At 26.0% G+C, this 15,582-nt stretch overlaps 1 protein-coding gene across 3 annotated transcripts in view; it reads right to left on the bottom strand.

Annotated features, from left to right (window-relative positions):
- Window positions 1-3,825: 3,825 nt before the first annotated feature.
- The window catches only part of LOC135927510 (PAX-interacting protein 1-like), a 90,576-nt gene continuing 78,819 nt past the window's right edge, over window positions 3,826-15,582 (bottom strand). For 2 of the 3 annotated variants that reach the window (XM_065463529.1, XM_065463530.1), the window contains 2 exons: window positions 4,447-4,522; window positions 3,826-4,170 (listed from right to left, as the gene is read on the bottom strand). In XM_065463529.1, coding sequence (XP_065319601.1) covers window positions 4,079-4,170; window positions 4,447-4,522 — 168 coding nt within the window. In that variant the 3' untranslated portion in view covers window positions 3,826-4,078. Of the gene's footprint in view, window positions 4,171-4,446; window positions 4,523-14,190; window positions 14,424-15,582 lie in introns of all 3 variants that reach the window. The other variant, XR_010572105.1, reaches the window with a different exon arrangement.

Below are 15,582 nucleotides of genomic sequence, written 5' to 3'. Positions count from 1 at the left end.
ATGGATCTTACGTGACCAATATTCTTCTTTATAAAGTCTCTTTTTTTAACAACAATAAATTTTCTTTTTTGAACACACTTTTATTTTTCTTCTACCACAAAAATATAAAATCGAAAAAAAAATATGGATTCTTTATTTTCTCTTTTTTCAACTATATATACATTTCTACAACACAATAATATAATTATAAAAATAAACAAAACAAAAATATATTATTATTTTTTCCAATACCATATATATATTTTTTTTTTCCTTTTTGTTTTCTACAATATTATAACGAATATCAAATATCGATTTATTATTATTTTTTTTAACTATTTTTCTATCAAGATTTCATCTAATAATAACTACAATAATCGACTTGTACCTTTTTGCTATAAAAATCTATATCCGCTAATCTTTTTCCCACTTACGAGTTACGACAAAGATATTAAATATCTAAATATAATTTAAAATTAACAAAAATCCTATAAATATTTTATTAAATAGAATGAAGAGGATTTCAAATTATTTAACTCCGATTGAGGTTTGGTGCATGAACTTTTAAATTTTCTTAAAACCTGTTGAATTTTTATCATCCAAAAAAGAGTTACTATAAATTTATCCTAATCAATTCGTAGTAAAATAAAAAATCATTTAATTGTAAAAGAATACGAGTCCTCCCATAGCATCCCTTAAACAAAATATGCTTAATAAATTTGATCATAGATTTCCAATAACCGATTTTCAGGTAGTATTTTAAATACATAAATTAGTTATTTTTTATATTATTTCACTTTGTTTTATTTTTTTACTTAGGGGTTAGGAGCATTTTTGGATCCTCGTTTTCATTCTATAAACATAGTAAATGAATATTTAAAGGATAAAAATATTATTCCGATGCAATTTTTACGTCAATACGCTACCTCTCTGTTGCCTTACACCGACTAATTAACCGAATGTTAAACAACGGAAGTTGCTTCAGAATTCGATTATCTTCAGTCATTGGCTACGAAAAATTCTTTTATTCATAACAATAATCTGGAATAACAAGACTATTTAACTAGTATAGAAAAAGAGAGTTATTCAGTATTTTCGCCTTATAATTTAGAGATAAAAGATGACTTAGATTTTTGGAAGATAAGAGCATTGGATCTTCCTAAACTTCAATATTATCTAGAAAGGTCCTGTGCATTTCAGCTACGAGCACACCCAGCGAGTGTGTATTTTCCATACCTGGGCTCACTCTGAACTCAAAAAGATCATTATTATGGATTTTTTTTAAAAAAACACCCGGGCCAGGCTGTATTTTTTAAAATAGCCTATATTTGAAATCGTTATTATTAGCTATAAAAATCAAAAATAAATATAATTTATTTTAAAAAAATCCTGGCCGGGCCTGAAAATTTTATTTAAAAAAAAGCCGGGCCGAGCCTGAAAATTAAAAAAAAAAGCCGAGCCGGGCCTGAAAATTTTTTAAAAAAAACCCAGGCCGGGTCGTAAAAAATCTTTAAAAAAAATCCGGGCCGTGCCCTGAAAATGGTACTTCTGCAGGCCTCTGTTATTCTTCTTAAAAAAGAGAGTGTTCTCTCATTAGTTTACTAATGGGAAGAGTTTATAAACCTTTTTAATACATTGGGAATTTAATCTAAAATGTGTTTGAAATAATGCAGAGCATCCATAGCATTTTTGGGGACTATATCAACCATAGTTAATCTTATAAACATAGTTATTCAGCTAGTAAGGCATCGATACTTTAACATCTTCATGATAAAAATCTAACAAATATTTATTTTTCTATCACCATCTGAAAAAGGTTGGGAAGGCTTTTGTGGAAGTAATATTTGTAGATTAGTAAGTGCTGCATGATGAATTAAAAATTCATTTATTTGGGTTATAAATGTATCTGTATTTAAGATATACTCTTCTACTGATCCTATATTAATGTTTTAACGATGAGCTTGCCTTGCTACAAGTCGAGGGAGACAAATATTAAACACGTATAGCTCTGCTTTAGACTCAACAATAAAATATGAAATTCTTCATCAACATTAGCCCTTTCCTTGAGTTCTGATAAAATGCTCTCTGCTATTCTCATCTTCTTAATCAAATCAATGTCATGTTTTTGAAAAGTAATATTTAAAATAGTTGTATAATTCAATAATACATTCTAATGAGAAATAAAAGTTGAAATAAGCTTTGAATCCAATAATTTTCTTGCTTCTGAGGAAATATTTCTTTCAGGCCATTGTGATATTTCAGTAATAATTGGTTCTTCTAACTCTTAATAGCTTTTAGTGCTTGATGGAAGAGGCTCTATCTCGTTGGACAAGGTTGCAATTTTTTTTCCCTGTTGGACTTGAAATTTCAGAAATAATAATTATTTGACTAGAAATTTGAAAATGGTAGATAAATATTAAGCCACTAAAAATTTGAAAATAATAAGTAAATATTACGCCGAAAAACTTGAAATCGAAATTAATTGATAAAATAAATGAATGTGATAATAAATGTAATAAAATTTATATTTAATATGAGATACGAATAAATACTAACAAATATAAATTAATATATACAATAATATTTTTGAAAAATATATCCGGCATCTGCATTTTTTGGCTTTGGGGGGGGGGGATTTGTCCCCCTGTCCCCTCCCGCTGCGTACGCGCCTGGATAATTATAACTTAATAAAATCATTAAATTATAAACATAATAAAGCATAAATTTTATTTTAAAAGTGTTTTCAATAAATTTATAATTTTAATTTAAAAAAATTAAGTTAGAAAAATATTTGACTCCACCGCGCCGCCGTCTATTTTTGTGGCGGCGCCTAAATCGATTCGCCTCCGCCAGTCGATTGTTTTAAAAAAAGAAACGCCGCAGCCGATAATGCTGTCGGAGCACATGTCTAATTATATGATTATATTAAAATCTAAAAATCATTATTTTAGTTATATTTTGATAAATGTGATGTAGTCAATAAATTTTAGCTCATTTCATGCATTTTCACAATAGAATCCTAATTTAGGCTTATGCAAAGCTTATATAAAAGAATAATAAAAATGGTATCTGTATCTAGATACATTTTAAAAAGTGTATCTGTATCAAGATGAGATATTTTCATCATTATAAACATTTTAAAAATCTGCAATAAAGTTATTTAAATAGATAATTTATTTTTTTATTGATTTATACTTCTATGATGTCTGGATCCATATCAGACACTATTTTTTATCATATATCTTTAAAATGAATATAAATATGACTTATAAGATTTTCCAAGAAATTTTCAATATAAGAAAGGAAACTTGATGTTTAATATTTTAGCTGATTAGATGAAAAACTAATATAAAACTCGGCTCAACATCGAATATTGCATAAATTTAAATAAAATAGTATTGAATTTTAATTAATAAATAAATAGATTTATTAATATTTAAAAAATAAATTAATTTATACAATAAATTTAAAAGAGCGGTGGCGCTCCTTCACTCCAGCCCTAAAAGAAGCTAATTACCGCTCCCGCTCGTGATTGGTGTTTTTGAAAAAGTGTAGCGTTTGGACGGTTGAATTTAAATACATTAATAGTAAAAAATTTACCAATTACTAGTAATCAGCTTTGGATGTAGCCTAAGATACACATTGCATATAAAAAATATAATCTTGGCTCAATAGATACCCAACCCACTTACCGAATTATAATATAGATTGTAGTTATTCTTTTTAATATTATTATTTTGTAAATAATTGCAATTATAAATTACTTTTTTCCTTTGTAATCAATTATTATCACATAAAAAAGAAATTTATAATTAAATTATTATAGATAAACGTATATAGAATTTAAAGAGGCCATTGAAATCAATAAAAAGGAAAAATAGCAATCACACGGAGTTAAGAATATGTACAAAATATTATAAAACATTTTTCAAATTCGTATAAAAATGATAGAATTAAAATTGATAAGTAAAATTTTGCATATAAAATACATCTAATATAATTCTAATTTTACAATAATTTGCCTGTAATGAATGTAAAAAACAGTTATAATTGTAATATTTAATCGTAAAATCCCTATGGAATATTTTATTAAAACAGTTTAAACCACTGTATTAAAATTTATTAAAAATTGTTCAAAATTTAGGTTTTGCTGAATCAAGCCGGTCAATATTAGTTCAACGTTGTGCAAATCTATAAAATAAATAATTTTTAAACCAATTTAAATTACTAATCTATAGTAATATTTATTTTCGCGAAATGCCAAGATAATCATAAAAGATATAAAAACTAGATAAATCCGCCCTTTTTTCAAAGAACTTATAAATAGCATTCGTAATAAATGTATTAAAAATCTTTGAAAAATTTGATGAAACAAAATACCAACTAATTTAGTGAATAGTTATATTAATTATTATTTATATTGTGTAGAATAGATTTACACAATACAACATACAAATTTTAAAAAACCTATATCTTGGGATAGGTAATCCTTGCATAAAGAAATATCTTCTGGACATGATATGATAACCAATTTGACTTTGTCCTAGTTAGTATAAAAAAAGAGGAATAATTAAAAAATATTTAAGGTAAATCAGAATCTTAAAAAAGGTGTGCATTTGCAATTTAGACCTATTCAAAATAAATAAAATATTTGATACAAATAATTGGTTTGTATCAATTAAATCATGTAAGTTTATTGGTTTTGTTAGTGTAGGGATTAGCTTGGGTTCTAGACCAGAATTAAATATGTATGGTAGGTATTTAAATATTTGTTTTATTAATAACGTTACAAGTAAAATAAAATGTCTTAAAAATATAAAATGAAAGTTAATCTAAAAGTAACTTGCATATAAAAATAACATAAAACATCTCTTGTTAAATAAAAATTAACATACAATTATACCTACAAAAATACAAATTCATGGAATTATTTTTATTCGTTTAAATCGAATAATTCATTATTCGTATTCGTACGAAAAATAAAATTATTCGATTCGATTCGAAAATTATGAATTAAAAAAGATCGAATATTAAATTTACTTTGTAAAATTTTTCTACGGATAAAAGACAAATTTTATTAATAAGATAAAATAGAAGCATACATATATAGTATATTTATATATAATGTAGAAAATAGTCTTTCGCCATTTTAGATAAAACGGGAAAACCATCTCTGTGTAGTTTCCACCATTCTAGTGGGTTTTTATTCGGCTTGATTCTTGCTTCTTTAAAATTTTTCAACTTCAGAAATTGGCAAGACATTCAGTTTAAAAATTAGGTCCATATTTGATTGTATTAATGGTTGACTGATTGATACATCTTTATTTTATAATCATCGAACATTTTCTTAAAATTATTTAATATAGTTCGTTGATATTATAAGACAGGGGTAGGCACTCAAAAAATTCAAATTTAAGTCTGGGATCTAATATAGCAGATATAATAGTTTCCAAACTTATTAAATTATAATAAGACTACATTTTTTGTTGAGCATTAATTGCGTTTGTATTATCAGAAACTTAAGCTCAATTAATGAAATATAAAATGGGATTATAAAATTTAAGTTATTTAATCCAAATATGTATTTTAATAAGGTGCTTAAGTAGGTCCAAAAATGTTTGGGACAAAATTGCTCATAAAAATTTTTAAATGCTAATTTAAATTTTAACATACCAAAAGTAACTTTTTAAAATTTTACATTTTCACTAATAACTTTTTTTATAAACGTTGTTAAGACTTAATATTAATTCTATATGATAAAGAAATATATATTTTACAAAAATATTGATATTACAATTTATGGTAATTTAATATCTTAAAATTAAATTTTAATAAATTGTGAAGACCTGGGGCAGGATTTGGCAGGGTAGGTATTAGTCATTTTTAAGCAGTGATTATTTTGAATAAAAAAAATCCAACTAAATTTATAAAAACATTGGAAGTCACTAGTATTTCCGGGTGATATATGTGATATAGATGAACTCTAATAAATGACAATTTATTTTTATTTATTTACTTAGAATCAACACTTTTATATAAAAAATTTATAAAAATCTAAAAATAAAAAAGCGCTACACGTAACGTGAAAGGATACTAGGCACCCCGGTTGTTTTTCATAAAACTTAAATTTTCATTTTTTTAAATTTCGCATTAAGTAAAAACTAAATGATTTTTTTCTTAAATATTAATTTCTGCCGTAGAGATATAAGTAAAGAATAAAATTAACATGCTAGAAAAATTGCTTTTTCTATTTTTTAGCACTTCAATTTTTCATGGACAAACGTCCCCGGTCTCCCCTACTATAAATTATTTGAGTCGAATAATCTCGATAATTTCGATGAATAATATATTTTCCTTATTCGAATAATTGTGTTATTAAAATTCGTAAAATATGAATAACAAATATTTCGTTTTAGGCATATATACAATTTACAAAAATAAAAAATTTAACGATAATCTATAGAGATCTGCAAAGTTAGGCCCGGTCCAATTCCATTTAAAATAATCGGGTTCGGGCCGGGCCTAATATTTAAAAAAAAAATTCGGGCCGAGTCGGACTTTGGAAATTTTTTTAAATATATCTAAATTTATCAATTTTATATTGATTTTTTTATGTAAAATAAAAATATTTTATTTTATTTATTGAAACTAAACGACATATAACATGTCTTTTATTTTGAGTAATTATAAAGATTAATTTCTATATTTAAATAAATTCGGGCCGGGCTGGGTCGGTAAATTTTTTTAAAAAAAATTTCGGGTTCAGGCGCTTGAAAAATTAGGCCCGATGCAGATCACTAAATCTAATATTATCAATATAACATTGTAAATTGTAAAATTTAACGATAATCTAATATCATCAATATAATTGCAAATTGTACATATTAATACAGTTAGATAAATACAAATTGCAAAGAGAATATTTCAAAAAAGAAAGGAAAGGTGGTCGAAATTTTAGGTGATTTAAAATTCTTATTTTGAAGCCCGACCATGGCCTGGAGTTTTTAAAGTTATTCTAAATAATCTTGTCTGTATTTTGCAAATTGAAATTTGTTATATTTCAAACGTTATTTGAATAATATATTTGTTATACAATCATATAGCGTATTTATATTTAATATTATATAAAAGGGCAGTAAATTGAATAATTATAGAATAGTATTATATAAGAATTGAGAATAAAAAGTTACCATTGACCATTTATGAAGTTTCTTCAAGTTATAAAATTGGCAACGAGAAAAAAAGATGTGGTCTTAGGTCAAATTAAATATTAATTAAAATTGAAATTTTTTTTTTGTTTTTTTAAAAAAATATATATATATTTTTAGAAATTATGGGTGATATTTCAAAAATTACATTAAACGAATTTCGTAAAGAGGAAACTTCTTTAGATGATTATTTGTATCAGAGACTTGCAGAGGTACCATTTGCACGGCCCGGCCCGGTTTTAAATTTTTTAGGCCCGGCCCGGATATTTTTTAAAAAAAAGATTTCAGGCCTGGCTTGGAATTTTTTAAAATTATATTCGACCTGGTATATACAAAAATTCACCTATACGGTATTTTACCATATTTTTCAGAGAGTATTATCGCTTATTATTTAAAAAATACATGTAAAAAGCTAATATTTTGAGAATATTATATTGAATTTATAAAAATCATAAATCTGTTATTTATAAAAATGGATATTTTGAGCATATACTATATTTTATATTGCATTTTAAAAAAATAAAACTAATATTTAATTTATAAAAATGGAAAATATTTTGAGAATATAATATATTGTATTTAATTTACTATTTAATTTATAAAATAAAAATAAATCGCTATTTAAAAAAATGCATGTATAATAAATAGTATTTTGAAAATATAATCTAATTGCACAATATTAATATAATTTATTTTATAATATAAATTTTTAACAAAAGAAGATAATTGTATTATATAATATTGTAAAAAAAAATAATGAAAAATGTTGGATTAAAAGCTTTCATGACTCAAGGTAAATATAATAAATGTAAATATTTGACAGTTTGCAAAGTAAAAAACCAGCATGATTGACGAAACCCTATACTCAAGAAAGATATTAAAAATTCTCAAATTATCATGAAGAAAGAGAAGCATATCTACCTTTTCAGGTTGAAGATTACTTCTTCTTTCTTCAAGAATTCTACCAGTAGTGGAAAAATTCCGCTCACAGCTTGCACTTAAAGCAGGAATTGCCAATTTTGCTAAAATTGGAAATTCGCTTTGATGAGCCGCCCACCACTCTAACAAATTATCCACCTTAAATGTTTTATCTATTATTTATGTAATTATAATATTCATCATCGGGTATTGACATATTACCAGAATTACCATCGCCCAATTTGTCATAAAAAGATTCAGTTTGTTTAACAACAGTCGTAATTTGACTGGTCGATGGTATTTCATTTACTTCCTGAGCCTCTTGTAATTTAATATAATCTTTTATATAGTTTTCCGTCATCTTGCGATCTGTCCCTGACTACATACGTAATTGCTTGAATTTGGGACAGAGAAAAAGAGAAATAAAATGATACTTGTGTAAAACAAATTTTTCAATTAAAAAATGCTTTATATTAAGTAAAATCAATTTTATTTCTCCTTTTTAGCTTTGAAAGGTATTACAAACTTTAATAAGTGATATTCCTTTATTTGATTGTTTTGGTAAAATATATTCTAAAAATTTAGATATGAATTAAAAAAATATATTAATACTTTGAATAAATTTGCAGGAAATTAATAATTAGATCGATCTGTGGGTGTTAGGTAGTGTTAACCATCACCCAATATTATATTAATCATAACTATAATATAATATAATCTTATAACCATTAACTCATAATGTAAAAATTTTTATAAAAAATATTAAGGCCCGGCCCGGGTTTAACAATCTTAGGCCCGGCCCGGATATATTTAAAAAAAATTTTTTTAGGCCCGGCCCATGTATATTTAAAAAATTTAAAACCGGGTTTAGGGCCGGGCCTGCAGGTTTCTGATTTGTATTATATTAAATATATTTTGAATTAAAGAATATTCCTCAAACAGACGCAACAAAATTAGCATATAGGGAATAAATATAATAACAGATATAAAAAAATTATTATTTCCAAGGAAAATTGATGATGTGGTATGGGCAGATTTATAAAAAAATGCAAAACAACTTTTTAAAGACGAAAGAACTGTCTTGGCATCAAAAATTAATTTTATTAGATTAAGTCGCGGACCAACAGAATCAGTATTGAGTTATCTTAATAATATAAAGGAACTAGCCCGTAGATGTGAATTTGAAGATAATATAGAACTATAAATTCGTAATCAATTAATCGCTAGATTAAAGATGTAGCAACTAGATAAAGAACTACGATTAAGATACTCAGATACTAGAGAAGAGCAACAGTTAAAATTAAACAAGGTTATAGAAATGGCTTTAGCGATGGAATGAGAAAAAAATAATAGCAAAATGGTTTATAAAATCAAGGAAACGATTCCACAATGATAATAATCGATAAAATAAAAATTATAATAATAATCGGCAGTATCAAAATGATAATAAAACATACGTAAAAATAAACCAGTTTAAGGTTATATTACATGAATAATAATACAAGAAAACCTTGCTATTTTTGTAATCGTTTAAATGCTATTCGTAGTCCAGCAAATGTAAGAGATTAAACCATTTCCGTGTGTTGTAAATACTGTACAAATTTCAATAGTAACTACGATGATTCATATTTCTCAATAAAGTCTATAAATATGGACAGCACCCAACAATTATGGTATTAATAAACAACCACGAAATTAAAATGGAATATGATGCAGGTTCAGCAGTAACCATTATTAATGCAACAATAAGGAATAAAATTGGGAAGCCAAAACTTAGAATATTTAGACCTTAACTACATTAGGAAACAGTGCAATAAAAATTATGGGGGAAGTTTATGTAAAAGTTCAGTTAGATGATAAAATAAAATGGTTTCCGTTATTAGTTACAAAAACAAATGATGTATAGAATTTGATCTATAGTTGCCAACAAAGGTAAAAGTCAATATGATCAGCAATAAATATAATAATAATGGAAACGTGAATATTGAAAAACTATATAAAGAATTTGCAACTTTGTTTGATAAAAAATTAGGCTTAATAAAAAAATGTAGAACCACTACAACTACAATTAGAAGAAAATGCAAAACCAATAGCTCTACCAGCAAGAATAGTACCGTTGCTTTAAAAGTAGAAATTGAAAATGAACTGAAACGTTTGGAAGAAAATAGATCAATCAACAAGAGTAACCTGGAGTACTCCAATGGTAGTGGTAAGTAAAAAATCAGATGAACTACGATTTTGTGGTGATTTCAAAGAATAATTTTTTACTAAAAGACTATCACATTCTACCAACGTTTGAAGAAATAATCGCAAAGATCGCTAATGGAAATAAGTATACAACACTAGATCTAAAAGACGCATATCTACATATGAGTATTGATGAAAAATAGCAAAGATTGTTAACAATGGTAACACCTAATGGATACTACCGCTATTTACGATTACCTATTGGTATAGCTACAGCACCAATAATATTTCAACGATATATGGACGATTTACTAGCTGACTGTAAAGATATAGTAGTTTATTTAGACGATATTATAATCACAGGAAAAAATGATCCAGAACATGGAAAGAATATAGAACAAGTCCTCAAAAGAAAATAATAGCAATACAAAAATATCCAACTCCAAAAGATAGACATGACATAAAATCATTTTTAGGTATTAAACTATCATACACGGTTTATACCAAACTTACATGGAATTATAGCCGATTTACATAATAAAACTAGTAAAAATGTTAAATGGAATTGGACTAAAAAAGATGATACATTATTTGAAAGAGAACAGAACAAAATACTACACAGTTTTATAAAGCGGACCTCTGGTTTATTAGAAACAGATGCATCTAACCAAGTGTTTAGAGCAGTACTCCTGCAAAAAATATAATAACTGAGACGAATTTCCAATAGCGTACACCAGAACTTTACAAGACGCTGAAAAAAATTATTCTACAATAGACAAAGAAGCTAAAGCAATAATAAATGGCGTAGAAAAATTTCATAAATATTTGTATGGACGTACGTTTATAATAAGAAAGAACCAAAAACCTCTAATAAAGATATTAACAAATCAAAGATTATTATGTTGGGTCTATAAATTATCCGCATATGATTACGATATTATGAAAAGAAAGATGATATAATTGCAGATGTTTTATCACAAAATCCAATAGAGAAAAATGGTGATAAAATGACAAGCGAAAATAAAACAGTGATTTATATAAGAAATCTTACTTATGACACATTAACTCTATCTAAAAAGGAACTTAGAGAAAAAACCGCAAAAGAATAAATTTTAAAAAGCGTAAAAATATTGATAATGGTACAAATATACAAAATCAAGAAACAGAATTAAGCTTTTAGCAAGAATTAGATGAAATAGAAAATGACAACGGAATTTTATTTTGGAATGGCAGATTAATAATTCCCTACTCACTTCAAAAAAGAATTTTACATATGTTGTATACTGGATATTCGGGTATTACATCAATGTAATCTATAACGGTACATTATATATGGTGGGAGCAATTAGATGGAAAACTAGTTAACAGCTGTATAGGATGTAAAAACAACGCAGATATACCAGGTTGCCGTATACCTGTGGAATCTGCCATCACAGCCCTGAGAAAGGGTATAGATTTTGCCGGACCACTGGCCGGATTTTATTAGCTAGTAGGAATAGATGAATACTTAAAATGGATCGAGATCGATAGAATTAAAGATACAAAGTAGGAATTTAATAGACTAGGAAAATGGGTTACTCGATATGGTATTCCACATCAAATTGTAACCGACAATGGTCTACAATTTATTTCAAATGAATTTGATAAATGGTGAAAAAACAAGAATATACAGCATATAAAAACTAAACCGTATAATCCAAGAAGTAATGGTTTAGTAGAAAGATGCATTCAGACTATCAAAAATCGATATTTGGCAAATAGAGAACAAACGAATAATGGAGAAAAATGCTTAAATGAAGTGCTATTTACGTATAGATATCCAGAACACTCAAATCGGATTTTTAAGGCATATGGTTAAGATGTCGATTAGAGTTAGGGAGATTAACAAGTTCTTTTTCAAATGAAGTATTAGAAAATATGAAAATAAGAGAGCAACAATATTAACAAAATAGTGTTGTATATGCTTCGATATATTTAGACCCGCGATATCTCTGGTTTTATTAAGTAGTGAGCAAAAACAAATGGCTATAGACAATCTTGAAGATTTATGGCATACCCAAAACTCTATTATTTACAATATATTGGAGGCTACAACAATATCTACTGGTTGTAGCGATAACAATGATAATGATGATCTGGAAATTTTACTATTAGATAGAGAAAAAAAATTAAATTATCATCTGATCAAAAGGAGCAAAAAATATCTATTGTATCTTTAATAGAAAAGTTCTCGGAAGTTAAGAGAATGAATAGAGATGCAAACACTTTAAAATTCTGGGAGGAAAATTCTTCAATATATCCAGAATTATATACCTTGTCTAGAACGTCATGGCTGTACCGGCGACAAGTACAATAATTTATGTATTATAAAAATGACTATCTATTTTCGGTAAGCGTAGAACATGGATTTTCATAGTTGAAATATATTTTGTCTAATTTACGTGGAAATCTGAAGGATGATATTTTAGAAGATATCATGATTGTGCGATTGAATAAAATATTTAAAATATAAATTATCTCATTTCGAATTATAAATGTGTATATATTGAAGTATAATAAAAAATTAATGAAAAAAAGTCTTATTTTGAGTCATTATTTTTATATTCCCTCTGAACCCGGACTCGAACCCTGGACCCGGGTCCTTTTTAAATTTATTACCGGACCCAAACCCGAACCCTTTTTTTTTGTCGAAGGGTTTACATCCCTGCTTGAAAGCAGTTTTGCTTCATAACGGAAATTCTAAGAAATCAATTCCCATCGTCTATTCCAACCAGTTAAATGAATCATATGAAAATATGAAATATTTATTGTCAAAAATAAATTATTCCATTTACGAATTTAAGATATGCTGCGATCTCAAAATGATCGCAACCTGACGGGCCTTCAGTTAGGCTACACCAAGCATTCGTGTTTTCTTTGTCTCTGGAATTCCAGAGAGAAATATAACTATTTCATTTAAAATAAATTGTTTGGGAATCGTACCGTGTGCAGTGTAGCGAGAGAACGAAAGCCACAATAAATAAATATATTAAATGTAAGCTATATTAAAAAAAAATTTATAAATAAAGGTAAATTTAAAAAATATAGGTTGTTTAAAAATTGAGTAAGGATTTTATAAAAAAAAATGTATAATAATAATAAGTAAGGTTTGCTGCAAAAATTAAGATATTTTTTTAGTTGTAGGGATCATTAGAACCGAAGTTATAAACCTTCAAAAAGTGCTAAAAATGACCTTTTTGGCCACTTTAACCTAAATTAAATAAAAAACCTGACGTGCTAGAAAAAAACTGACAGCGGATTTAGAATATGCATAAAAAACTGTCTTAAAACATGTTTATTTTATTTTCTCCCAAAAAATCAAGTCGATATTTGTCACACAGTGTTATCAATAATTTTATTTGCAAGTATATCTTAATTATGATATTATATTTATCATGTTTATACTTACCTTCATTATATTTTTTACTACTTAGCTACTTTCAAAAAAAGTAGCGCTCTAAAAAATTAAATAATTACAAAAAAAGTAAATTAGCTATAGCTACCAAAAAAGTTAGCGCGCTACTTTAACAACTCTGGAAATAAAATATGTTATATTGACTTAGGGTAACCTAATTGCAAAAGAATGAGTGATATTCCATCAGCAGTTTCTTAGCTGTTAACACGATTTTAATAAATTTTTTTAAATATTTAAAAAAATGTTATAATGTTTTATTTGCGGCGTTGCTAATTCATCTAAAAAAATCGATTTAATGATATTCATTTAACAGTGAAATAAATCCATATTCAGGTTATTAGTCACTTGTGATAATTTTTCAGGAATAAAAAAAAAACATGATCATAAGGGGATAATGATTCAATTCAAAACATGGAAATATTAAAATGTTCAATAAAAAATTACTTAATCCAAAACTATAAAACTTAAATCATAGAGGTTAGCATGGCCCGGTTCTATTTCAACCTGGCCTGGCCCAAAAATAATTTTGAAAAAGTTGTCCGCCCATCTCCAAATTCTGAAGAAAAAACTTTGCTTCGTAACTTTAGACTCGGCTTCTAATTTTACATAAGTTGTCCGCCAATTTGCCCGCGCAGGGCTTTTGGACCGAGCCACGCCGACCATTATTCTAATGATATCTTTATTTGGTGGAATAAGATATAAATAAATAAATTCAGAGGTAATATATTCATAGAATATATAAATATATTACGGATGAGGAAGATTTTCTTTACAAATCTTATCTAATTTTTCTTTGTCATTTTTCATTTAAACCATAAATATAATTTTCATATTTATATGTTACCGGCAGTGTGTGTAATCAGGCAATGTGTAATATTTTATAAAAATGTCCGAAATTTATAGGGTAAACGTTTCAGGAAAAACCAGATTATTCAAATTTAAAAAGTGCTTTAAATGTAGAAAATTGCAAATTTTAAATTTGAAGAACTGATTTGCAAATGAATTATAATATTTACAAAATTATTATATAAATTTAGACGATTTGGTGAGGAAATTTTGAATTATTTATAATTTATTTACTAAAATTACTAGGGGTAACCGATTCGAAATTTTTTTTCATCGTACGATCCAATATTAAAAATATTTTCTTTTGGATTTTAATTTGAAAATAGAAAGTATTCCAAAGAGTTTCTTAATTTTAATTTTTAAATTCTGGTAGGTTGTGATTTTATTAAATAAAGTAAATAAATTTCATAGAATTCATTTTATATAATATTAACCTCATTCTTCTTACTGCTAACTATGTATAAATATGGGAAAAATAATCTGCCAATATTTTATTGTAAATTTTTTATAATTAATTTTTAAGTGTTTCAAAATTTCCTTAAAATAATTTTAAGCTTATTTTTAAGTTCTATTTTTTTAAGGCCGTGTCCAAAATTTTGAAAAAACCTAATAATTTTTAAATTTTTGCAAATTAATAAAACATTTTGGACACAGCCAAGTTTTATAAAAATTTACAAAAAACGAAAAAACAAAAGAAAGAAAAAAACGAGAATAAAATATGAAAAACTACTTACCAGTTTTTTCATAAAAATTACCCAAATAAATAAATTTTTATTCAAATTTTTTAATCACTATTATTATTTTATTTTTTTTTAAAATTTGTAAAAGACGAAAAATGATTTAGAACACTATTTTATTTTTATCTTAAAAATAGCTTCTTCAAAATTTATTTATTTATAAATATAATTAGATTTTGGAAATAGCCTAAATAAATATATGATTTTTATATTATTTTACATCACTTCTCTAATTCATTTTCATAAAGAAATA

Source organism: Gordionus sp. m RMFG-2023, chromosome 3 (genome assembly GCF_954871325.1).
Source record: "Gordionus sp. m RMFG-2023 chromosome 3, tfGorSpeb1-WG-v2, whole genome shotgun sequence".
Classification (NCBI taxonomy): domain Eukaryota; kingdom Metazoa; phylum Nematomorpha; class Gordioida; order Chordodea; family Parachordodidae; genus Gordionus; species Gordionus sp. m RMFG-2023.
This window is presented reverse-complemented; position numbering and strand designations above follow the sequence as displayed.